The following is a 27,217-nucleotide window of genomic DNA, read 5'->3' on the forward strand; positions in this document are numbered from 1 at the left end:
GATGAGACATTTGTATCTCTTTATTCATTTTTTTTATATTCACAGTTCCTTTTGGGAATGGCGTAGCCATAGCTTAATGTGGGAGCCATGAGCAGATCACATTTCATAACAGGGAACATCTGCTGTGCACAATAATTCATATGTGGACATTTTTAAGATTACATACCATTAAAGTATGATAACCCTTCACACCAACACAACCAGAATTGGCAGACCCCAGTTAATGGAACTGGAGCTCAACTCCTGTGAGTTGTCAATACCAACCACCGTGCCCCATGTTTAAAAGTACACAAGAAGAATATTTTTGTGATTACTTGACCAAAGGCCAGGAAGAAACTTTTGATTTAATTGTGAATTCTGATTTTACAAAGCGGCATATATATGTATATATATATATATATATATATATATATATATATATATATATATATATATTGTCAAGCTTGGGTCACAGAGTTGCACAAGAAACCAGAAGATGAGAAAAGATTTCCATGGAAAAATAACTTTCTTGCTGAGTAGGCAGGAACAGTCTCACGGCTTTATACAAAACAGGTGTTTTTCTTCAGCACACAAGAACACAGGTTACATGCAGTGACATGGACAATCGACCTGCAGTAGCTTCCTTCTTCAGATTAAAAGAACGCACGGTCTTCTTCGTTAAGCACAATCAGCAACTCGGAAGGTGCAGTCTGGAGGAGAGAGGAAAAGAGAGTCAGCATTTGGGTATTCAAAGCTCGGTTTTTAAATGTTATAAAACATCGTATAATACGCATGTTATGCAGTAAGCCTGCAAACCTGCAGCTGATTCCGCAGAGAGCCAGTTAAGAGTGTGCTGGTTTCCCATTGAAATAATGTTTAAGAGGGGTTTTTTTTTGAAGGGGAGCTATGTTTATTTGCCATTGGTGTACTGTTTAACAGAGAGTCAGTGTGCAACTAACAGAGTGTCAGGGTGCAGCTGCTGGCGTTACACGGTAGGAATACACAGCAGACCAGCTACCAAGCTGTCTTTGCGTGACTGCCACCGCCGTCTGAGATGTAAAATCAGCAGCATCACCAGTCACATATGCAGTATATGTTCACTGCTTCACCACATTTAAAGGTGTGTTGGAAAGCAATTGTTTCTTTGACCTAATCCTGTGATCGAAAATAACCAACCACCAGCATTTACCAACTCTTTTTTATGATTTTAAAATGTGCAAGTCTTTCCAGTACATGTGGCTTTGAATTTACTGAGAAAAGAGTGGCTGCTGAAGTTTCTTTGACATCTGCTGCATAACGTTTGTGGAGAACAAGTGTGACCTTCAGGTTATTTGCCTGTGAGCTGAGCACTTTAGTCCCTGTGGTGTTTGGATGCATGAAGCTGCTTGAAGCAGGCCAGCTTTCTTTGCTCTCTTTTACTTGGTTTTTCTTGTTAGTGTTATTACTGTATACCATAACATTGTCAAGCCCTTTGTGTCAGAAAAGTCAGAGCCTACTTTTAATATGTACAGTACATGCATGCATATGTGGTTGGTTCATGTTCATCATGCATTTAAAGTAGAGTGGACATCTGTGTGTTGCTTTCCACTGAACTAATTCATATTACTTGCTTTCAGCATGTGATCCCCAGGCATTAATGACACCCAGAGATTTCCATTTGTTTTCATTTGCTAGAATATTCAGGCACTGATTGGATAGGACACTGCTTAGCTCCTGATTGGATGGCCTAGATTTTTGTCGGTTTTATTCTAACAAGGAGCATTTTTTGTAGAGTAAATAAATAAAAGAAATGAGAAAACAATGAACATGTAAGCCATTCAGTGAATGTGCAAGTGGCATCCAATAATTTGGATAACCTGATATCCGCAGGAAAACATCGAATTTCCATGAATATCCTTTACGCTAGGGAAATTTAATTAAGCAAACTGAAACAAACCAGTTGAATTACTGTAATGACAAGGGATGAGATCAAGAGAGAAATGAGCTGATTACTCTGATTTAAGATATTATAATTTTATCAACCTTGAAATTCAGGATCAGAACTTGTAAACGAGTGGAATTTCAGTGGTAACAGTGTTCTTGACCCAATATTCTGTAATTGTACAAAGATAACTTCAGCAAGGTTATTTTTGAAATGTTGGCATTCTCTTTAAGTCGCTGCAGCCCTTGAAGCTTTGATAGTGATGGCACCTGTGACTGTACTCCAGTAAAGCAGCGGTCAGGGTGACGATTGTTAGAGGACAAGCCGTGTCTGTAAGGACACTGAAAATGGGACAGTCCCTGTGTGCCACTGGGTTTATTTGCCTGGGTGTGTAAAGTTACTTCAGTATAGAGCTCTTAGAGTTAGATAGGCACATAGCGTTCATGGTGTAGCCTACTTTTCTTTACTTATTGCTTAAACTTGTCTTTTGTCTTTAAATTTGTTTCTAGGTTAAATCCCAAACACAGGTCAAGTGTTCCAATAAGGTATGGTTGTGTGCATTTCATTCATATTTGACTAACCAACTGCTCTTTGATTTTGTTTGAAAATTATTGACTTTGGCTTTTGGGATTTCTTTTAAGAACTGTTTTTATACAATAACTTATTTGATATTTTAATTTTCTGGCCAAGCTCACAAAAACAATAAACATGCCAAGATGACTAAAAGACATTATTTTTGTGATTTTTAATGGTCCATTACAGAGGGTGAGGATCAGATATTTCGACATGAATATCACATACAGTTTATGTTGAGAGCTTCAAACTGGGCAAGTAGCACTCTTTCCTGATGCTTGGTTTCAAATGTACCCTTTTTTAAAATTAGCTTTTATATGACAGTTATTTCAAAGATGAGAAGTTTGCTCCCAGTTAGACAGCTTTGAAAATTCAAGAAATTTGGCAGTATCATTTTGCCAAAAGCAACTTTAAAGTAACTAAACCAAAAAACATATTAGACAGAAAAGGCTTTTGAAAGACTGACAATAGGAGTCTTTAACAAGTCTTTAACAAAGCTTCTGATTATGAAAACGTAGCTGCTACATAAAAAGATAAGTACGTATCCTTAGTACACCTTACAAAACCAAACCAACAAGTGATTGAGGAGTGATGGCAGCTCTCACTTGGACTAATTTCCCTGAAGTTTTACACAGGTTTGCCAGTGTGGTGTATCTGGTGCTAATTGGCTTCTCTGCAAAATCCCCTGTGATCTTGAATTTTATTTCTGAGGGAGGCGCAGAGAAAACCTAATAAATATTAGGAATTTCCTGTTAAATAATGTCCAGCTGCAAAGATTAGTACAGAAAATGATTGTGTGTTGTGCATCTGAGTGACTCAGCATTTGATAGAAGGAAAGGTGGGTCGTGCTAGAAGTGAATAACCTCTTCCATGATCTCATGCAGCTATGACCAGATCTGCATTCTTGTCAATGTGTCTTTGATTTGCTCTTTTATGTACTGAACAATACTTAACTGCTTTCTGAGAAGCTTTTCGTAATTTTGATATATTTAAATATGTCAGTATAATGTTTACTCTTCCAGCGGCTGTGCCACTTTTCAGTATTATTCTTGGTGAAATTTGTTTTGCTTTATTTTGTTTTTCTGGCCATGATCTATACATCCAGTTTGTGAATCCATCTGTTCCACTGCAGCATTACAAAGTGTTGGAACCTGTCCTGGCATCACTGGGCACTGACCTAATGAGGCTGAGTTGGATGGGTTGCCAGTCCATTAGGAGACACACTATTTCACAATAGTTAACATCACAGGAAATCTTTCAAAACCTGCAGAAAACTTAAATGGGTATGGGGAGAATCTGCAGACTGCACACAGACCTGGGCTGAGATGAGAGTGAAACTCTTCTGGAGGTCTTCAGTATTAACCACTCGACGTCTGTGCAGCCTGTCTATACCCATTTGCTTTACACTTAGGTTTACAACAGATACAAATAAAACCCTAACAAATGAACATGTTTTTGTTAACAGAAATTAGTCCTGATAAGGTAAACTGGTCCTTTCTTCATTTTGGCTATAGAGTACCTGCTGTTGTGTGAACATTTACCTCATGTGGGCTTGCTTTTGTGTTCAGTGACATGAGTAGTGCTGGTCACGATTGTTTATTTAAGTCTGTTTATCTGTCCACTGTCAAGTTGTCTAATTCACTGCTCTTATATTTAATATGTAATATATGTATGTGTGTGTGTTTTAAATTTTTCCCCCTAAGCAGGTCTCTGTCTGTCGTACCTCATTCAAACATCCATGAGAGCCATATCTACAAATCAGATTTTGACCTGCTTCTCAGATTGTGGCTCTCAGGTGGTCCCAGTTTCTCTCATCCAGTTTGAACTTAGGCTTTCCGAGGTTTATGGGAGCCATCCTGCCTGCTGTGCACCATTTCTTTGCCATAGGTTAATGACTTCAGCCTAAACCAGTGCCTAGGTTGAGGTCTTAAAATCAGGTCCAAAATCTTACCCAGACTTATTTTTTTCACTTTTGTTGATATTATGGAACATCTTAATCATAATTCTGCAAAAAAATAATAATAATAATTACCAGTGACTGAATGTCTGTTCCCTCCATAACTCAACCCTGCTCCCGTTATAATCTTTTAAAAATATACCATTGTAATTGAAAACAGCCCGGCTTTCAGCTTACATAGAAAAACTGGAGATGTTTAATATTTACAGCATTCGTCATTACCAGCAGCAGCGAGGAAAGTTTTCTTTAACGTAGTTCCACTCATCAGAAAGGATTGTGGGATACTACTGTTATTTAGTTCTGTTTTAAATTCCGTTAAGGTGGAAGTTTTCTCTTATGAGATGTGGGTGTGCACAAGCAGCCCTCTGTTTGTGGTTTCAATCATTCACACACCTTTGATACGTTTTTATGAACTAAGCCAAGTGAATGTAAAATGACTAATTCTTTGTAATCTGTCTTATTGAAAAAGACAATATTGCTTTTTTGTATTGATTTCATTTCAGTAAATGAATTACAAATCTGTAAGATGTACTTTACATTACTACATCTTATTCAAATCCGAGAAGCCTACTATGATTCTCATCTTTGAGTATCTCAGTTGCTTGCTTTTTGAAAGGTTCTGTACTTAAAAGTATAAAAAGGCACGGGTAATTACATTTTTTAATTCTTAATGATTTTTTTTTACTCAGTTAAGCACAGAAGGTGTCCTCAGAGAACACCCATTTGGTGGCTCTGGAATTGATGACTCGAATTTCCTGAATGCTTTGTTTTGCTAAGGTCTTTGCCACTGTTAGTTAAACAAAGCAGGGCTGTGAGGGTTTCCGTTGTAGACTCAGGTTTGTTTAGCCATCAGGGTCCATCTCCGTTATATTCATTTTTTATTTCATCCAGATTCTCTTCAGTATCTTTATTCTTTTTTTATTATTTGGAAAGACATGAGGCTTAAAGATTGACAGATTTGTATCACTGAAGCCAGAAGTGTTATTGTAGCCTGTACTGACATTTATACAAGTACTCTTTGTGCATCAGAGACGGCCAAAGGAAATCACAGCCTGAAGGGCTGTTGTTGTACACCCCATTGTATTAATCATGTTTGTTTATTTTTGTATTTTCTGTTATTGTGAAAGAACATGTTACTTGTCCGCACACAACAAAGGTTGGACTAATACCTGAAGGAACTGGATGTAATTTCATTTCTAGGCAGCCTTGTTGTATTTGGGTCATGTACTGTAAAACCATTTGTGAGTATGTTTCACTGTTTCATCTTTTTTCTGTTCATTGCTTTCTTTGTCTCTCCCAGCCCAACATCGCCTAGCCCCACTTCACCACGTTCCCCTTCATGGCCGATGTTTTCTGCACCTTCCAGCCCTCAGCAGGCTTCCTCCAGTGACTCCTCTCCAGTCAGGTGTGTCTCCAGGTTCAGTCCCACAGAACACACCATTTGTGTTCAAGAAATTACAATATGTTCACTTTAGGGGTGTCGTTTGAAAATGTAACCTTCATAACATGACTAGTAATAAGTTCAGTGAAGCTTTTAAGGTTGCAGAAAAGTTGATTGGCGTGTCGAATTGTAACGTTGGTCAACAATGTGAGCTAAAGAAAGTGAGGCAGAGGGCACTAGTCAGGATTTCCCCTAGTTTTTATACAAGGTGTGATCAAAAAATATGGTGAATGTTTTAAACAAAGAAACGTTTATTGCAGTAAAAGATTTACAACTACTAGTCACCCTCAAAATACTCTCCTCCACTTCGAATACACTTATCCCAACACTCCTGCCACTTTGCAAAGCAGTTCTTGAAGTTTTCTTTCGAGAGTGTCGTGGCTGCCTGGATGTCCTCAACGGATTGAAATCGTTGGCCTTTCATGGTCATTTTCAATTTAGGGAACAGCCAGAAGTCTCACGCTGCCAGATCCGGCGAATAAGGTGGATGCGGACACAGCGTAATGTTTTTATTCGACAGAAATTGTCGTACTAGAAGGGATGTGTGACAAGGAGCGTTGTCATGATGAAGAATGAAACCATTTCAACATTTTCCTCCATTATTGATGTTGAAGGACGTTCTGATCTTTTCTCATCTTCAACCGAGTCAGATCCATTACGAAATCAATCAAATCACTTGTAAACAGTCTTACTTGTCGGTGCAGTGTCACCATAAACCGATTTTAACATCTGATGGGTTTCCTGAGCTTTTTGCAATTTGAAACAAAATTTCATGTTAATGCGTTGCTCAATATCCATTATTAACGACAAACTTGATAAACACACTTGAACTCAACAGTGGCTCACAAACGACTGACATTATCAAACAAGTTGAAACTCGTCACAAACTTCTTTAGGACGGACCTGTCAGAGCCAGCAGTGAATTGTTTTGCGTTGCTCTTGGATGGTGCCCTGCATCAACATTCAACGTACTTTCTGATCACACCTCGTATTCTTTAAAGTGAGTGATGTTAATGGTTAACCGTTTTATTCATTTGGGTTAAGAGTTTAAGTTGAATATTCATATCTAATATATGATTCATTTAAATTTTCTTTGGAAAATTGAATGAGTGCTCTTTTGAAACACTTAATATAGACTTCTGTTCAGGCATGTCCTTTATAAAGCATCAGATTGTTTTACATTTGGAAAGAGAATTGAAACCCTCAGTGAAAATAAAGTCTGCCGAGCATAGCTAGTTTTGAGCAAAAGCATGACAGAGTTCACTACAAACCGTGTTATATTGTGCTGAAGTACAAAAGTAGCACATCCACAATGCCTTAGTGGACCCAAAACAAACACAAGGTGAGACTGCAGCCACGATCATACCAGCTGCATTAGAAATGAAGAAATGATGAGCGGCATTCGGCCAAACTAACACAAAGGATGCGCAGAGTAATGCAACAAAACAGGTGGCCTGTCATTGTGATTATCCTGAACCAAAGTAACGCATTCAGTCTGGAGGCAGGGGCGGACTGGCCATTAGGGCATTTGGGCAATGCCAGGTGGGCTGCGGACTCTGGTCTGGTCATGGGCCAGCGGTTTCATGAAATAAATTTGGTACTGTTTGACATTAAAATTAATTTTCTAAATTACTAAACATTATCTGTCCGGTACTGCGATTTATGTGTAGCCCTATATAATATACAGTATTACGTCATAAAGTTGTTTTAGTTGTCAGTACATTACATGTCATTGCTGCATTTTGACGATTTCTGTTTCGATACCACTACATTTCGGTTAGCATATACATTATTGCAATTTATTTTATCTCATATCTAGTATTTAAATTCTTCAGTACTAATAATTAGTTTAGATTATGTATTATGCATTTTATTGTTCCCTGCTGCTACAAGGTGCTACTCCAGTTGAACCTCTTAACTGATGCTTGCAAGAGCATTGGGCTTGCCTGCAAGCTACTGCTAACACTGCCTGTGTCACAAGTGCAGTGTGAAAGATCATTCTCTGCGTTGAAGAGAATCAAAAGCCACCTGAGAAGCACAATGATGCAAGAAAATCTTGAGGCGTTCATGTTCATGTCGGTGGAGAAAAGTATCCTAGCCAAACTTGACACTAACAGTATTGTTGATGATGTGGCTGCTAAAAGCAGCGAACTGCATAAGCTACTAGCCTACTTAGGGTACTGGCACTTGGACATGACATTTGACATGTACTCTAATAACGTGTAAGCCATGTTACTAAATTTTTATTTTTCATTAAATTTTATTTCTAAGCATGTTGTCAAATTTTAAGTTGTGTTTAAACAACAGTTTAGATAGAGTTCATATCATAGGCTCATAGCAAGTAGCGAGCCGTGTACTCATCACAAATTTTAAGAAAATTACAAAGAATAATAAGCCGAGTGGGTTGATCTTGTCACCTCACTCGTTGAAGGATGCCCAGGCCGGTTTTGAGACCCAGTCCGCTCCTGTCTCGAGGTACTGTCACCAGTCAGAAGTAAAGCCACACGCCACAGCCAATAAACTCACAACTAACTTTTGGACTGAACTCACTTTGTTGAATGAACAACTAAGAACTGTTTTACAGTAATGTGACACTACTTAGATAAAGACTGACAGATGAATTCAGTGGTATTGCAGAGAAAATATTTTAGCACACAGGCATGGAGCAGATTACCTTACCTTTAAACATGCTTTAAACATGGCAATCACAGGCAAAGGAGTAATGGTATGGCTGCTGATTTACAAACCCCACCGATATCATGTTACAGTCGTAAATAACAATTAGATCATAACATCTATCAAAATTATAGCGAGAGGCTGCCTGAGCATTTTCAAAATCTCGATCCTTCGAGGGCATCTGTTCTTGGCGTCTGGCCTGACAGCTGACTCCCTAGCATGTCAGTATGCTCCTGTTCCTTAATAAAAAGTCATAATGTAAACAGACATTTTGTGACACATTTTCACTTAACATTAAAAAGTAAATATTCTTAATACGTTATATACAAATAAAACATTTTCTGTGAAATGTGTTCCTTGCCCTGTCTTCTGTGTTATTAAGATGGGCGTCTCTTTTTAAGATTTATTAATCTGCAATCAAAATTCACATCCCTAATCCCAGTCTCTTCTCCTGTATAGAATTTCTTTTTGTAGTTTTGTTTCTCACTTTGTCATGTTGTTGTTCTTCAGTAAGGACAGCCTGAATACATTGATTCACTCTTCTGTCTTTGTTGCTGCAGCCCAACAGTGAAAAAGGCCCGGGCTCTTTACGCTTGCAAAGCTGAACATGACTCGGAGCTCTCCTTCTCCGCTGGCACCATATTTGACAATGGTGAGTGGTTCCTACTTTTTAGTCACAGAATTTTAAGGAAACTTACCAACAGCTACTGGAGTTGCACATGGTATTTATAATGGTAACCACATGCAAATCTAATAAGAGACAAAAGATTAAATGACTGATTTGGGTCCAGATCATTTACCATACCCTACTTAGCACACTTTCACAGTAATCAAGAAAATGGGGACCCAGTGTCAGTAATTAAGTTGCATGAATTCCAAATGCATTCATGCCCACTGAGAGAAATACAAATTTAAAAGTAATATTTGATATTTTGACCATACAGTATATGGTATTCATTTGTCAGTATGGTTACGTAGTTTGATGAAGAACAAGAAAGCAATATATACAGCATGTTTTGGTGTGCCAGATTTCATTAGGAAATATCTCATCCTTCTGCTGTCCAGTCCTGCTTAACCCAAATCAGAGGTGTGGGGCCATAACTCATCCTAGCAGTATCAGGCAAAAGGCAACAGTAAACCCTGTGTGTAATGTCCGTCCATCACAAGACCCTCTTACTCACACCTGGCCAATGACCTTAACATGTACACTTGTTTCGGATGTGGAAGGAAAAGTGGAGTAGACGGACACAAACCTGCCCAGGCTTAAGAAGAATTAACACAATGCATGCCAAGCACCACTATGCGTCGTTCAAAAACAATCAACATTTCTTGTGCGTTGTTATTATTTGGCCCTTTTAATTATTAGAGTCATTGTGTATTGCTATGATTGTCCTTTGCAGGGTGTCTGGGCTCAGCCTGAGGGATAGGATGAGGAGCACAGACGCTCAGGAAGAGCTCAAAGTAGAACCATTGCTCCTCCACACGAAAAGGAGCCAGTTCAGGTGGTCCGGCATCTGATTAGGATGCCTCCTGGACGCTTCTGTGAGGGTGGGCATGTCCAACCAGGATCAGACCCAGGACATGTTGGAGGGATTATATCTCCCAGCTGGCCCTAGAACACCTTGGCATCCCCCTTGAGCAGTTAGAGGGACATCTGGGCATCGTTGCTTAGAGTGCTGCCCCTGATATCTGGACCAGAGTGAGTGGTAGAAGATGAATAGATGGATGGGTATATTGCTATAGGAGTAATTCCTAATCAAAATATCATCCTTATGTTTATACCCCAATTCATTTTTTGTGCTGGGCAGCACAGTGGCGCAGAGGTTAATCTTCCTGGGCTGGCCACTGCCTGCCCTTTCACACTTTCCTTTTTATCTCTTAAGCGGTTTGTGTTTTACGCCATCCCAAAGACATCTCCATTATATTAACTGTACACTCTAAACGGGGCTGAGTTTCTATATGTCTAAGCTCTGTGATGAACTTGATGCCCTCTTTCAGGGCTGGTGTCTGCCCCTTGCCTGACACTGCCGGGGTTGACTTCAGGTGCCAGTGATGTTGAACTGGGTTAAGTGGGTTAAGCAGCAAATGAAAAGATGAGCGGATCTTTTGTATTTTATATTGAAATTAGTAAACATTTTATATTTTGTGGAATCAATACTTGCTGTTTCTTTTATTTTCTTTTCTGGTAGATTTTCAGACTATATGTTTATTGAAATTGCATAAAAAAGTACAGGTTGGTCCAAAGCTGGGGTGGGCAATGTCGGTCCTGGAGAGCCGCAGTGGCTGCAGGTTTTTGTTCCAGCCCAGTTTCTTAATGAGAAGTCAATTACTGCTGATGAAGCACTTATTGCTTAACTCTTTGAGGGCTGAATACTTTTTCCAGTTTTCTGAAAAGCACACAAAGCAATGATTTCACACATAAATCAGCATGAAACATCTTTTGATGCATGCCGTGGCTGCTGTCGGCACCCGTTTGGTGTCTCTGGCAGCAGCGGGGGCAGCTCGATGACCAGCAGGAATACACACAGCAGCAGCAGTCGCAGTGTGACACAATCTGGTTTGTACCTCTTGTCATCATAAGAGGTGGTCCTCCCAGGTGAATGTTGGTGCAGGTGCATTAGCTACACAGACATGTTCAGCACCACGATCAGCTTATGCTGGTCCCTCACTTTCGTTTTCAATCTCCAGATCACTTGCATCAAAATCTGACAACTCAGAGTCCAACTCAGCGATACGATACATAAAATGTGATCCAGAGTATTTTGTTTTGCACATTCGCTTTGGTATTTCACCAGATGTCGATGCCATTTGAGGGGTTGTTTGCTCTTTGCTACTCATGCAGGCGCAGGAAATCTCAGTCAAATCAACAAAGCGAACTTTAAAGAGAGCTGAACTAAAAATATAATGGGGAGTTTTGTCATAGTTTACAGCTGAATACCGTTCTCTAACCCTGAATTTCGACAAAAGTCGACATCCGCCCTGAAAGATTTAAGTGACATTTTGATGCTTCATTTCAGTGGTCTCGCTTGTTATACTTCTCCACCCTTGATTGCTTATTTCAGCCTCAAACAGCTGCATTCAGTGTTTTAATGGCTCCTTATTAGCAATAAGGTACAAATAACAAAGGAGCCAGCAGTTCTCTGTCTAACATCTCTGTGGGTTCATCATGCACTGTTTAACTTAATAAAACAATAGAAAAATGTGACAGACTGAAAATCAAACGTTTTAGGATTCAAATCATTTGGATGATATCCTTGCAAAGGAAAAAATCTAAGATATAAGAACCTTACATTGCAGACTAGCAAGCCATCAAATTAAATAAGGTCTGAGATTGGCAAGGATTGGTTTTGAATTAAGCAATTGGGTTGGAATGAAAACCTGTAGCCACTGCGGCCCTCCAGGATCGACATAGCCCACCCCTGGTCCAGGTAGATGTGTTGTGTTTAGGTTATACACAGGTTATACACATAATTTGCTGTAAGTTAACCATGTGTGCCAAAGGGCATCAACTTCACTTTTAGACACTGGTACAGATGGCACTGATCTGTCGTGCCATCTCATGTGCACTTTCTGCAGTCATCCTTGCTCTGGTTAGTCTCTGTGACAGAGCGTTAATCCCAGGCACTGCCCTTAGTGGTCCTGACTGATGGACTTTTCTCCTCCTGCTATGAACTGCCATTGAATGAAGTGATCAGTAATGAGGAGGGGAGCCAGCCCACCTTCTGCACCGCACTCATACTCACTGGTGATTTACTTTCACAGTTCATCCCTCACGAGAACCAGGCTGGCTTGAAGGCACGCTGGATGGGAAGACGGGCCTAATCCCTGAAAACTACGTAGAGCTTTTGTAATCGGAATCCCCAGAATTGAGGCCCCGGACACTTATGGCACCACACACAGATGGAGAGAAGAAGAGACACTTGGGGGAAGAGGCAAAAGAGCAAGCTGTGCAAGAATGTCGAAGGGCCCTGTGATCTGCGTGCGTGTTTGTGTGTGTGTGTGTGTGTGTGTGTGTGTGTGTGTTTGCCATTTTAGCTTTGTGAACCTTTTAGAGTGTGTTGTTGTACCTAAAGGATCTCTTTACAGAATGCTGGCCTTTGCTCTTTGGAATTGACAAGCATCGTTTTGGAAGACTGCGGCCTGCTTTGTTTCTCATGGCGGATCCTGGTGAACAGCCTGCTGGCTGAACTTGAAAAGTGGATGTCGCTGTGGTTGAAATGACATTTTCTGCCCAGTCTGTGCTGGCGGAGTGTGAGAGTAGAAGCAGGGCCTCGGTGGGGACAGAAATGCTGTACTGTATGTGACTTAAACCCTTCAGGCTGGCTTAGCCGATTTCACTGAGCTGGCCTGAACTTCTGCGCTCCCTTCCTTTGCCTCCATCCAAATTAATGTAAAGAGAGGCTCAAGGAAACTCAGCGGGACATGTTGTCCTGATCACGTCACCATACTAGCTTTGAAAATGTCTTTGTCCAAAATGATAATTTGCAACATGAAAGATTTCATTTACCCAAAATAATGCAGATTGTCAGCCAGTTTCTTATTTATGACGTTGTAATTATTTTAAAAAGCTTAAATTGTTTTTGATTTTTACATTTGCTTTTTTGGATCATGTACATAGCTGATAATGTGATCATTTCTTTTTTAAGAAGATAAAAAAATTTTATATTTGATATTGTATCATACTAACTTTGGCTTTGGTTGTTAAACCCCTCCTGTTGTTTCCCTTCCAAGTGTAGCCATGACTTGCCCGTGCAGGCCACGCGACAGAGGCGTGGGGTGTTTGCAGGGTCTCGTAGCAGATATGCCCACTTGACTGTGGAGGACCATGTGCCAGGCCTGTGCCCTATCTGAGCATGGCAGTGCTGAAGTCTTTCCTGGTAGAAGACTGGCGGGCCTCTGTTTGCAGGCCGCTGGCCCTTTTCACACCACTTCCCAAAGCACTTGATTTAAGATGGGGTCCAACACATGCACTCCACAAAATGTCCCAGCGGAGAGTCCAAGGTGAAAGGCAGCGGACTGTGGAGTGAGGCAGCAGGTCATCAAGGCAACCTAAACCTAAACCTGAACCTAAACCCTGCACGGCCCTCTTTGTGGACTCGAAGTGTTTAGTCTGAATACAACAGCAGAGACCATTAGAAAGGCGGGGTGTCTGCCCTCGCGGCCCAGAAGTGTACTGAGTGGGCATGTTTAGGGTTGCCTTTCTTACCAGTTTGCAGCAGTAAGTTCTCGTCTGCCTTCATCCCAAGCATTTTTTGGCATTTAAAAATTTCAGGCCCTGCTGTAAACCAGTTGACACTTTAGCCTCACTTGTGGCCAATGCCTTTTACACTTTTTAAATATATAAATCAGTAATGATACCGTGGTGTGCTTCGCTAAAATGACAGCTTGTGTTCAGAAGTGCTTGAGCTGTTTTATTGTTAAAGCGTCCAAAGCAAGAACAGGTCTGTTTAACCCTGTAAAGCAACGGGCCTCTGCATCTGGTGGCATTTCTCTTATCTGCTTGTGTCCATTTGACGTAAGCTTTTAATTCTTGGAAAATGAATGATTATGAATAAGAATTGATTTATTTAGAATATCATTTTTAAATTGATTTTAACGTCTCATGTGATCTAATCCTATTATAATGTTCTCTCCTTGCTTTCTGAAAGCAATAAAAAGCTCAACTCAACGAGACGTACACATTGCTGAATCTCGTGGCAGAAAGTTGTTGATTTTTTTTTTAATTAAGATGTTGCTTTTTCATTTCCTTTTTTTTTATTGTATACGGGCACTGATGAAAATGTGAACGTGCCAGATGGTGGCCTTTTTGTGTGTAATTATCAGGGTGCTGTTTTTCATTCTGCCCTGTCTTCTTGGAGTTCAGGCTTAGAAACGAGAGCAAGTGAGAGACGCGGCCGCCGTCCGTCTGGCCTGGCAGGCAAGTGGAGGAGCAGCTCAGATCAAGGAGGCGCCGCTTGTCTGTGCCCTGGCACTTGTAGCGTTCAGACTGGATCCCAGTTCAGCAGTAAAAGCTAAAGGCACAGCAGGGCTCGCCTGAAGGGAGATCTGATCTGTAAAGGGCCATTGAGAGCGCAGCTCGGGCGGAGCGGCCTTTTTGTTTTCATCTTTACTGTATGTGTAGTTTTGGAGAGAGGAAGTGTTTGTGCGTTCGCAGCGTTTCAGTCCTTGTAAATTATTGCACGTTATTTTCCCATTTTTTTACCAAATGAGTGTAAATATATTTGTTTAAAATACTGCTTTTTGTAAATATTGAACTATTTTTAATTGTTTAACCTTTGATTGCCATACAATCATATCAATTAAATAAAATATTTTTTATCTGTGTGATTTAGTATATTTGTTTTGCAATGTAACTTTTCAGAATGCTTCCATTTTTGAGACTTGTTATAAATTACGATCGCGGCACCAAACTTCTCTTTATTGCGGAAGCACAATGAACTGAACTACTGTGACTCCGTCATTTGAAGAAGGCCGTAAAATTTGAAAGGAATCTCAAGAGGCCTCTCCTGCATTGCTCCAAATCGGCGGTGGGAGTGGTGGCTCTGCGTATCGACCGTGCCACTGCCACTGACGCCAAGCTTTGCCACTCGGAGGTGCCACAGTGTTGGTCAGGGGCCTGGTCACAGTCTCTGCGGAGTCCATTTGGACTTTCTTTACATCAAAATCGCGAGTGTGCCCGGCACTAGGCTGACATCTTGAGCACAGATCTGATGGATTTGGCTGCTGCTTCTTACCGATAAGTCAGTTTCCAGTAGGTGGACATTTTGAAGCGAGTCCTTGGTTTGTTGGGGGAAAAAAAGTCTTTAAATATTAAAAATGTGAAAGTTCTTTTTTTTAGAGATTCCCTTTGAAAATGTTATCAAGTTGAGTGAGCTGTGCAGACAGACCTGTGAACCTCCTTATTCATCACTTTGGCTCTCAGCGCCAAGGTCTAGTTGGCCAAAAAAGTGCATAATTCAGAGCTTGCACTGAAAATTGTCTGTTATTGGGGAAATGGATAATATTTAAAACACTTATTTTTATAGAAACACTTTTGAAACATATTAATAAATCTTTAAATCACAAAGCAAGTCATTCAAACCATAAGGACGTACGGCACGTCATCGTTATTCTTGAACATTCGGCAGTTGTGTCACTAGAGTACGGGGGCTATTCTGAAGTGGCCTTCCATGAGCCCTGAATTGAATCCAATCAGACGTCAATGGAAAGAAGTGGAACAAGCTGTCTGGAGAGGAGACCCTTCAAACCAGGCTCAGGAGAGGTGGGCCAACTGACCAGCACTGAACGCCAACACGGCACTCACGATGCCTGCTGATGTGCCCCAGTCACCAGCTGCATGACTGAAGCGACAGAGAAGACCACCCTGCCGTTTCAGCGAGTTGCCGTTGCAAGATGGGGACAGCGACTTCAGCAGGTGGGCGATGTAACAGCGCTGACACTTTATGTCAGCCAGGGACGAGCCACCCAGATATGAGCTGGCATTACGTCCCCAGTGGCGGGGGCACCTGTATAAACGGTCGCACAACTTTTACAACTAGTGTGGCAAAAGGTGAGAGACGTCCTTTTAAAGACAGCGAGCCGTGTAAAAAGCAGAGGGTCCTTCCATTGCAGTGCTCATGCTACAATACTAATATTAATACAATGTATACAAACGCAAAGACATTTTGCTTATGAGTTTTTAACATTTGGCCACAAACGCATTTCTTGAGTAGTGAGATTAGATAAACTGTTAGGCAGAGTAGCGCAATAAATTAAAAAGCCGGGCACATGAGAATACCAAAGAATACAAGCAAAAGTCGGCGACTGCAGCCTGAGGTGGTCCTCCTGATCCTCAGTCCGTCTCCTAACCCACGGGGGTCTACCACTTAAATAAGCCCTTAACCGAGCCCGTTAGTTGCTCTGACTGAGAAGTTCCTGGCTTTGCTGACCAGAATGAGAGCCTGAGGCCTCTGAGGGTGTTCAATCTCCCATCATCATCTGTCAGCAGGGTTGATGTGAAGGCTCAGTAGTGAACATGGCAGCTCCTGTCGTGTTACATTGGATGCTGGTCCGGGTCCTCTGCTTGTCCTTCCAAATTCAAAACACAACGTGGGACACGCAGGGTCTCAAAGGCTGTGGTCCGGTGGCCTTTACTTTTGCCACCGTTTAGACTGTGAGCCCACGCTGACAGTTTTGTGTAAAGGGTGCAGGTTTGCGCTCTCGCTAGGTGTCGCCACCCCAGTATCAGAAAGCCATAGCTGTGAGCACCCAAGGGTCTTCAGTTTAAGTTTTGGTGGGCCGTCTGTGGCTGTATTCATTTGGATATCTGCAGAGTCGGAGACACACAGAAGTGTAAGTGACACCGGGCTGATCTCGAGTGATGGGACGAGGGACACGAAGTCGATCCGCTCCTCCCCTCTTTCTTCACGTGCTTACTGCTTAGCAGTTTGCCAACAGATTTCAGCCAATCAAATCACAATCGGGAGGTTCCTGGTGTCTCCTAAATCTATGCCACTGGTGCCTGTTGAGCAGCTTTAGAGTCGTTTTCAACGGCAAAACAGCAAAGATAATTCTGTAGAATGAATTGATGCCAATTAATTAGTGAAACTTGGCAAAGAGAAGCGTTAAACAGAGCGGAGAAATAGGAGAAGGCAGCAGTTGACCTTTGACTAATTCTAGTGAATTCTTAAGGTGTTAGGATTCACCACTAGTTGACGTAACCTGCCTGCCGGTGGTTTCACTTATAATGAGATTCAGGGACCAGCATCATTAGACCACTAACTGCCCAGAGCCCAAACTGGCACAGCATCACATATTTTAAAGATTCTGTGCGTTTCCCTTTTGTGTGTCTTCTTGTTTGTGATAGTTGTGATCTCCCCAGTTTGAAAAATAAAGAGTTTAAGGGCAAAATGATGTGCCACAGGACTGGAAGACAGCATGGAGGAAGAAATAGATAGATAGATAGATAGATAGATAGATAGATAGATAGATAGATAGATAGATAGATAGATAGATAGATAGATAGATAGATAGAAATGTTTGATCCGTGAGGAGATTTCCAAAAGAGCAATCCAAAGGGTTCACTAATCCCTGCCATAGTCAGACGCCAGTACGCTTTCTCCCGTCTTCGTGTTCCAGGGGCTCCTCAGCTGGACTGCACTACGCCGAAGCATCGCTCAGGTAGGATCCTTTAGTAGGCGTTGGGCGAAACTCCACTGCAAGTTGATTTCTGCTAACGCAGATCAGCACTTAATGAAGTGGCTGGCGCCATATTCATGTACTGTAGTGTTTGACGTATGCATTTCTGTATCTTATGTTTTTTCCCCTAAGGATTCTGCTTTTGAGGGTTAAATGTTATTTTGACGCCAGATTATTTTGACTTGCCATGTTGTGCTGTCACATGACGTCACAATCCTGCCGATTTTGAAATGCGACGACCCCAGCTTGCGGTAGCCTTCGGTGGATCGTCTCTCCCTCTCAGTTGTGCAGTTAGTTTCTGAATTCAAGTAGCGCTAGTTTGGTGTTTTTAGCTTGTGACCTCCTGTGGTCCCTGACTTGCGATTCTCGTCCAGACCCTCTCGCGGCTTTGGCCTTGGCCTGTCTTGATGACCATCTCACGATTGACTGAAATCCTCCTGCACGTCCACAGCTGGGCGGCATCTCTTTATTGTAAGCCTTTATAACACTTTTTGTGATTTGCGTTTTTTTAAAGTCCAGATTTTGGACTGATGGTGTTTTTGTAAACTGATTTTTGTTATCTCGGCAGTGGCAGTGCGTCCAATGAGCCCCACTTTCTTTCCTTGTTGGTTGCTGTCAGCAGCTCACCTGTGTGGTTTATTCTTTCCAATTCTTACTATTTGACTTTTTGATTTGGTAAAACTCAACAGGTTTACAATGGAATAAAATAAAACACCAGAACATAAGTACATCAAGGCCACAAGTAACAACAACTAAGCGCCATAAAAAGACCACCAGTGAACAGAGCAGCTAGTCTCTGAATGGCCACCCGATAAAACTGCCTGCAGCTGTTGGGCTCAACTGCTACCCTAAGCTACCAGAACTGCACAATGACGCCCCGGCCCGGGGGTCCTGGTCTCCTGAAGTGCGTCTCCCTTACTTCGGGACTCGTGTGCTTTCTATTGTTTCTGTGGTCCAAGTTGGTACAATCCTTGGGCACGCAGAAGACCCCCGGTTCCAGATTCCTTCTCTCATCCAACAGCATTTCAAGTTGAATCTCCCAGTCACCCACTTAATACTCTGAAATCGGCAAATGGCGCTCAACATCCACCGTGTGACGTGTCAGCCAGCCGGCGGTTCTCCCCTGGCTGGGGTTCAGAGTCGCGTTTCTTGTCCATTTTTGTGCCCTTTATTTATGTTTATTATGCGCATTATTCTTTCTCTTTGCCCTTTACTATATAATGCCTTGGTTATGTCCCATGTGTTTTGTGGGTGGTCCCCCAAGAGGACCTGTCAGTCACTGCCCTATGACTCGAGAGGGCCTCCCATGGTTCCTGGCGGTTCACTTTGAATGCGCCATGGAGTGGAGTGTTTCTGGGGTTCACAGGCTGGCTGGCATCTGGCGACGGTGAACTTGAAGTCACCGGCATGTTCCTTTCCTGGCCTTGTGGAATGGCTCCTAATCCAGCTGATGAGGCCATTCACAGAGGGTCATGCTGCTGCTGTGACAATCGACAGCGATGTTAGGACATCCTATGGCATTCAGTCATTGCTCTGTGCTTGTCAATGGTGCCAACATATGACACTTGGCCTGCAGTGTGGGCAGCACAAATTGTCCTCCTTCGACTACTTCTGGCATTCATCTGACCAGGTGAGGTTTTACCAGATGTTCATGGTCCAGCATTGGTGGACTGGCAGCTTCTTGTGTTTCGCAGGCAGGACTATGAAGCACTAAACCTTCATTAGTGGCGAGTTCTGAAATGCCTCATTCAGTACCCCAGGTGGTCAGATGATGACTCCAACCCAACAGTACAAGTCACCTCATCCTCTGCCTCTTTTGTTGGTGGACTGTTTTGGATGACAGGACTGCCCTGGTTGGGTGGTGGTTTTTTCATGTGGACCCCAGAGCTTAGGTGCCAGGCTATTATGGGGCACACTCACATGTACCCATGGGGCCAGTTTGCCAAACGTACACATCTTCGGGATGTGAAAAGAGAACCAAAATAAACAGAAAGAAAAACGAGGAGGATGTGCCAAGTCCAGCACACCCTACTGCCTTCCAGGCCTCTGAATTTTGCTCGCTCTGAACTGCACACCCACCTGTCCACCTTCTTTATATCTCCTTGTCCACGTTTACAGTCCGATCGGTGGAGCCGTCTGTTATGTGGACACAACTCGGCAGGTCAGGTGGGAGGCCCACGACGTGCCAGGCATTGTGTGGCTGTTTGGCGCTGGAGCTCTCCCAGCCAGTAGGCCTCGTCAGATCCTGGAGCTGCCAGCTGCATTCAGACGCCACCCCAATGGCATGCTTAAGTATTTAAAGGTGTAGCCGGAATGTCATATTAAAGTAAAGAAGAAGCGGGCGGCCCCCCTCCAGGTTCCTGCCAGCGCACATTGCTTAGCGGTGATGCAGAATGGGATCAGGTTCACGTTAATGAGGCCTGACGTGCGGCACACTCCCCGGTGTCCTCAGGAGACCCGGCAATGGGCAGCCTGCACTTGATGGGGGGCATGGCAGGACTTGTCTGTGGGAGAGCACACACACACACACACACACACACACACTCTCACCCTGGCGTTGGTGTATCACTCTTTTGGCTGCACTGGAGTTCTCCTCAGAGGCAGGCTTTCCAACGCCTAACCCTTCATATTGTGTCTTTAGGGAGAGCCCTGCTCTTGGTTCAGGTGGTCTCAAAGTGGCAGCTCGATGACAGTTGTGCCTGTGCCTCGATTGTCATCAGGCTGCCTTCTTGACAAGCCTACTGGCAGTCTGCACTCTTAACTCCGCCATGCGGTGACCGGCTGCTCCATGTTACCCCCCAGTGTCAGTCAGCCGCTGTAAACGCATCGATTTTTTTTCTCTCTTTGTTTTTTCCTTTGATGAACTAAAATGAACTCCCAGCGCAGGTCTCGTGGGTCGTAAACCGCCGCCACCGCCCCTCCTGTTTGCTGGCAGAACCGGTTTGGCAAGCCCTGGCGCCAGTGACCCGCGCCAAACAGGGAAGAGCAGGCCGACCGGCGATCACAGAGCTCCCGCATTTGGTCCCAACACCGACCCATAATGCCTTTGCCAAGGCCGGCGACGGCGTCACGTTTGTGTCTCTCTCCCAGCCCCGCTGATTTGTTTGACCCGTTTGCTCCTTTCCTCCCGTCATTTGCCTGCGTTCCCTTCAGTGCTGACCGTCCTCCGCCTGCTGCAGTTGTGATTTTTTAAATTTTTGGCAGCCACATAAAAAATGAGAACGTGTGACTCCGGTGTCTCTTTTGGTGGGCTTGCTGTGTCCGCTGCAGACTCTCACAAAGCCACGTTGCCATCCTGGACCAAATGGACAAATGAGCTCTGTGAATTCCCAGCACCCTTACTGGGCTGCAGTATGACGACCATCTTGATCTGAGACTCCCATCAGCCTCTCCCAGGTTTGCACCCCTTACCGTGCTCCTTTCCTTTTGCAGTTCCATTGCCATGGTGGGACTCGACGTGTGACCGACTGGTCACGACAGAACAGTAGTTGGCCGCTTTGGTTCTGACCTCGGGGTCACATACTGAAAGAGGGACAAGGGCCACTTTGCAAGCAAACACACAGAGATGCAAATGTGCGTCATGTACATAAAATTTATATAGTGCCCTTCGGACAGGGACAGTGATGTACATGTGAGCGTCACGGGCCGACCTCAGGCTCTCCCATGGAGGTGGTCCAGCACATAAGCAATAGGCCACTGCCTGCCTTCTGTGGCACACGTTTGAAGGTCAGGGTCGGTCAGGGCAGCCCCCCCACTTAAAGGACTTGCATGAGTAGCACATGGCAGGCCATTTAATGACAACACCCTGTGATCCAATGTTACTGATGCGCCCAGTGTAGACAGAATGCCAGTCCATCACAGGACCCATCTTGGATGGAAGCTGTAGAAAGGTGGGGTTTGAACCCAGGACACTGGAACCAGGGGGCACTAGCCATAATAACAATGAAACAAGTCAGCATCTCAGTAAAGCAAAGACCAATCAACACTCAGCAGGGGGAGCGAATTCAACCAGTCCCACCATAGTAAAGGGAGTCCAGGCGCCATAATGGATGAGGACAAGCAAAACTGAGCCTGTTGGATGTGTGATGTCCTGTGTCTGCCAAAGCAGATTGCGACTTTGAACCCTGGGCATCTAGTAATTCATGACCCGAGAGCAGTGGTGGAGAAAAACAAGACACTGACACAAGGTGAGAACAAAAAAAAAATCAGTTTCTTCATTTACAGGGAAAAAATGTAATCAAATAATTCAGAATCAAAATGTGTCAGCAAAAAAGATTAAACACAGTCCTGCTGGCGTGTATTAAGGGGAAAAAGAATTATTTACAAAAAGCTGAGAAAACAACAAACTCCTCTGAGGGTCTAATAAAGATTACCCATCCCCTTCTCAAGACCAAAGACGGAAAGTTGACCCCTAGCATCTGTAAGACCTTCTTATATGGCTGAGGGGATTGTCCCAGCCTAACACCGCTGACACCACACCTGTCCCTCCACTGAGAGAGTGTGACATGATGTGACACTGGCTACGTGCCACCACTACATTTAATCAAAGTGACTCATCTGTGTGCCTGCGACTGCATGTAGTCGAATAAAAGACCTTCCTCGCCCCGCCCTCCCTTTCTCTGCCCCTCCCTCTAATTGTCCAGCCCTCCTCCTCTCCACCCCTTTCTTTCCCTGCCCCTCCCTCTCTATGTCCCTCCCTCTAATTGCCCCTCCCTCACTCCACCCCTCATTCTCCCCACCACTCCCTCTCCCTGCCCCTCCCTCTAATTGCCCCTCCCTCACTCCACCCCTCTTTCTCCCCACTACTCCCTCTCCCTGCCCCTCCCTCTAATTGCCCCTCCCTCACTCCACTCCTCTTTCTCCCCACTACTCCCTCTCCCTGCCCCTCCCTCTAATTGCCCCTCCCTCCCTCTAATTGCCCCTCCCTCACTCCACCCCTCATTCTCCCCACCACTCCCTCTCCCTGCCCCTCCCTCCCTCTAATTGCCCCTCCCTCACTCCACCCCTCATTCTCCCCACCACTCCCTCTCCCTGCCCCATTTCCCCTTCTTCTCACTCTCTTCTGGTATTTTATTAAATCTTCTAAGCCGGACCCTTTTCTACTCTTATCCGTCTCTTCCATATCGGCCCGCTAAAAATCTTCTTTTTCCTTGTGTTGTCAAAAATCGCACAGGCTGCTTTCTTCAACTGTCCCAAGGCACCTATGGGCCAAGTAGTAATCCAGGACCACCTTTGTCTTGGGGGGCCTGGGCTGACAGCTTACCAGAGCCCATCTCACTCCTTTATCTGCAAAGGTTAGCACCTGTTTAATCTATAATAATAAAAGGCAAAGCCCTCACTGACTGACTCACTCACTGACTGACTGACTGACTGACTGACTCATCACTAATTCTCCAACTTCCCGTGTAGGTGGAAGGCTGAAATTTGGCAGGCTCATTCCTTACAGCTTACTTACAAAAGTTAGGCAGGTTTCATTTCGAAATTGAAAGCGTAATGGTCATAACTGGAACATATTTTTTGTCCATACACTGTAATGGAGGAGGCGGAGTCACGTATCGCGTCATCACGCCTCCTACGTAATCACGTGAACTAAAAACAAGGAAGACATTTACAGCATGAGTCACACGTGGGAACGAAGGTAAATGACGTTAATTTTTGACTGTCTTTTAATACTGTGTGAGCATACATATTAACACGTGTGCAATTAAATGTGTGCATTTACAGGGTGATTTCTGAGGCTTAAAAGCTCACCTTTTATCAAACGCGGGAAGAAAGGTAACTGACGTTGTTCACTGTCTTTTAATACTGTGTAACCATACATATTAACACATGTCCAATTAAACGTGTGCATTTACGGGGTGATTTCTCAGGCTTAAAAGCTCGCCTTTTACTAAAAAGGTAAATGCAAAACTATTTTCAATCAGTTTATTGAAACGCTCCCGTTAAGGATTGCAATAACATATTCGCGAGATAAAAGAACGAAGTAGGGGGAAATGGAGGAACAGCCGCAAACAGCGAACAGCAAAAAATTTATTAAACAATTGAGAACGGAGCGAGTTAAGCATACAAGCATGTTCATAAGGGAAACAAAGCACGGTGTAAAACGTAAGTTTAAATTAAGTTTATAGAAACGCTCCCGCTGCGGATTGCAATAACATATTCGCGAGATAAAAGTTTAATGAGAAGACACGAGGTATAAACGAAGCACACGCCGTGGCGCAACGTTAGGGGCAACAGTTTCAACCATTCTATGATCTGCTTCTCGCAACTGAAAGACGGCACATGGCGGATGTTAGCCGACTTGCTGACCGCAACGTTAGGGGCTTCAACTATGGCGCTGACGCAACATCTCAGTGCCAACACTTTGCAGACTGTACTTAAAAGACACGCCCTCCTCACTGGACAGTTAAAAACACCAATCAAACTAACGATGACATCAAGTATTACCCAATCAAAAGTAGGAAAGGAGGCATCTTCATAAAATGCGTGTGGGATGATTTGCATGAGACGCTGCTTTAAAAAAAAAATGATAAAAAAAATACGAGATAAATCCTGTCCAATATTGATTCAAAACGGGACGCGCAATTTCATTCTCAAACGCGGCACGATTCCGTATTTTAAAGGACGGGTGGCAACCCTACAGTGCCAGGTAACCACCCATACAATCAGATTGTGATTCAGACTAGGAATGTAATTACCCCGATCTACATACAAGGCGAAAGTCTTGCAACATTCAAAGATCATGGTTTGGGATAAGTACACCATACAACATAAAAGAGCTTATGAAGCCTTGAACCGAAAAAAGCAAGATTTCAGAGATCGTAAAAAAAAAAAAAGGAGGTAATGTCGTTTTACTCGCTGTAGATTTTAGTCAAACATTACCACTTATTCCACGAGGGAGACCAGCAGATGAACTCAACGCGTGTTTAAAATCCATGCTTCTCCCACGGTCGGTTATATGTCGCGTGTTCTCGGGTAGGTACACCAAAAAATGTATACATTTAAGCATGTAATGGGCAAACAAAAAATGAGGTATACCCGAAGGCACTGCAGTAGTACTTAATGTAACTTTACTTCTTAAATGTTAATGTTTTACTGTTTAATAATTTATACGCTTCTTATATGTTGTTCAAATTCTTTTATCAAAATACCACTGACAGCGCAATGCACGATAACATGGACTGAATACACCATACGCATCTGCCCACGGCTGCCCTGCTGTGCGCAGATAGGAGTTGATTCTACAATAAAATAAAATGAACATAAAAACAGTAATACATTCATCACCCATAAAGCGGATAGCAGACGTGACGTATTATATGTGTACCACATTTCAAGTCAATACGTGAAACGGTTTGCAAGCTACAGGTGATTTAAAATCCTGGACAGACCAACGAAAAGCCACGGTAGCAAATTATAGAAGAAGATTTTACTGTTTAATAATTTATATTTATATGAAATGTGCTTCTTATATATTACTTCATATTCTCATATGATAATGATGTTAATGTTGTTTATATTGATTTCTATGTTATTGTAAGTGCATCTATGTGTGTATATGTATGTATGTATGTATGTGTGTATGGTGTTGACCTACCTGAAGGACATTACAGACCCCCTGCTTGACCCCCTACAGTTTGCTTACCGAGCAAACAGGTCAGTGGATGATGCAATCAACATGGGACTGCACTACATCCTGCAACATCTCGACTCTCCAGGGACATATGCTAGGATCCTGTTTGTGGACTTCAGCTCGGTGTTCAACACTATCATTCCAGAAGTCCTCCACACCAAACTCACTTGGCTCACTGTACCAGCTCCCATCTCCCAGTGGATCAAAAACTTCCTGACAGATAGGAAGCAGCAAGTGAGACTGGGAAAAATCACATCCAGCACACGAACAGTCAGCACTGGCGCCCCCCAGGGATGTGTCCTCTCTCCTCTGCTCTTCTCCCTCTACACAAATGACTGCACCTCAAGAGACCCGTCTGTTAAAATCCTGAAGTTCGCAGATGATATGACAGTCATTGGCCTCATCAAGGACAGTGACGAGTCTGTATACAGACGAGAGGTCGAACAGCTGGCCCTCTGGTGCGGTCAAAACAACCTGGAGCTGAACAAGCTTAAAACTGTGGAGATGGCAGTGGACTTCAGGAGGAGCCCCCCAGTGCTGCCCCCTCTCACACTACTCAACAGCATTGTGTCTGCTGTGGAAAACTTTAGGTTTCTGGGATCCACAATTTCCCAGGACCTAAAGTGGGAACTAAACATAAACACAATTGTTAAAAAGGCCCAGCAGAGGTTGTACTTCCTGCGCCAGCTCAGGAAGTTCAACCTGCCTCAGGAGCTGCTCATCCAATTTTACTCTGCAGTAATCCAGTCTGTTCTCTGTTCATCTATCACAGTCTGGTTTGGCTCAGCCACAAAACAGGACAGGAACAGACTTCAACGGACAGTCAGGATTGCAGAAAAAATCATTGGTGTTGATCTGCCCTCCATTCAAGACTTATACAGATCTCGAGTCAGGAAACGGGCAGAAAACATCATTGCAGACCCATCACACCCTGGTTACAACCTTTTTCAACTTCTTCCCTCTGGTAGGCGCTACAGAGCACTGTACGCCAAAACTACCAGACATGTGAACAGTTTCTTTCCTCAGGCCATCACTCTCATGAACACTTAAGTCAATCACACAGCATCAGGGACAATACTAGGTAAAACCGGAGTCCAATTCCTTGTATGTGTACATATACTTGGCCAATAAAGCTGATTCTGATTCTGATTCTGATTCTGATTCTGATGTATGTGTATAGATATATATATATATATATATATAAAAATATATAAAAAATATATGTGTATATGTATATATAATATATCTGTATATGTGTGTATATATGTGTATATGTATGTATATATGTAATATATGTGTATATGTATGTATATATATAATATATATATATATATGACAGCAACACTCATAACAATGACAACACAATTACATTGACAATCATGTTACGTTATTTTTAAAATGTTTCCTTTACTTTTTCATAACCTCTTTAACACACTACTTCTCCGCTGCGAGCGCGGGTATTTTGCTAGTTTTTTATAAATGGAAAAGAAAGGTATAAATGGTTGCACGGTTATTCCAAGATAAACGCCGTAATGTGACCCATCATAGGGTGCCATCTAGAAGGCCGCCCTGTACAGCCCAATATAAGGCAAGCCCACCCTAAGCAGTCTCTTTCTCTCACTCTCGTCATCTTGTCATGAAGGGGAGACCACCTCCCTTTCTTTTGCTGTTCCTCTATGATGAACACAACTCTGTCTTGGCAGCCATATTGAGACAGGCACTTGGCCTGTTTTAATACTCCATTCAAATGCCTTGTGGTAGCCAAGACTAAGACTGAAGATAAGCCGAGAGTTGACTGCGGACACAAGGTGCACTGCTGTAATATTATTTTACTTTGCTTATAATTTGGGTATATTATCT

The 27,217-nt window shown here is 43.1% G+C and overlaps 1 protein-coding gene across 5 annotated transcripts in view; it reads left to right on the forward strand.

Annotated features, from left to right (window-relative positions):
• Positions 1-14,879, forward strand: part of LOC114660226 (rho GTPase-activating protein 26-like) — a 254,418-nt gene extending 239,539 nt beyond the window's left edge. For 3 of the 5 annotated variants that reach the window (XM_028812771.2, XM_028812769.2, XM_028812770.2), the window contains 4 exons: positions 2,410-2,445; positions 5,731-5,835; positions 9,108-9,199; positions 12,310-14,879. In XM_028812771.2, coding sequence (XP_028668604.1) covers positions 2,410-2,445; positions 5,731-5,835; positions 9,108-9,199; positions 12,310-12,398 — 322 coding nt within the window. In that variant the 3' untranslated portion in view covers positions 12,399-14,879. Of the gene's footprint in view, positions 1-2,409; positions 2,446-5,730; positions 5,836-9,107; positions 9,200-12,309 lie in introns of those variants that run through there. The other 2 variants (XM_028812772.2, XM_028812773.2) reach the window with 2 other exon arrangements.
• Positions 14,880-27,217: the final 12,338 nt, after the last annotated feature.

Source organism: Erpetoichthys calabaricus, chromosome 11, assembly GCF_900747795.2.
Source record: "Erpetoichthys calabaricus chromosome 11, fErpCal1.3, whole genome shotgun sequence".
Lineage (NCBI taxonomy): Eukaryota > Metazoa > Chordata > Cladistia > Polypteriformes > Polypteridae > Erpetoichthys > Erpetoichthys calabaricus.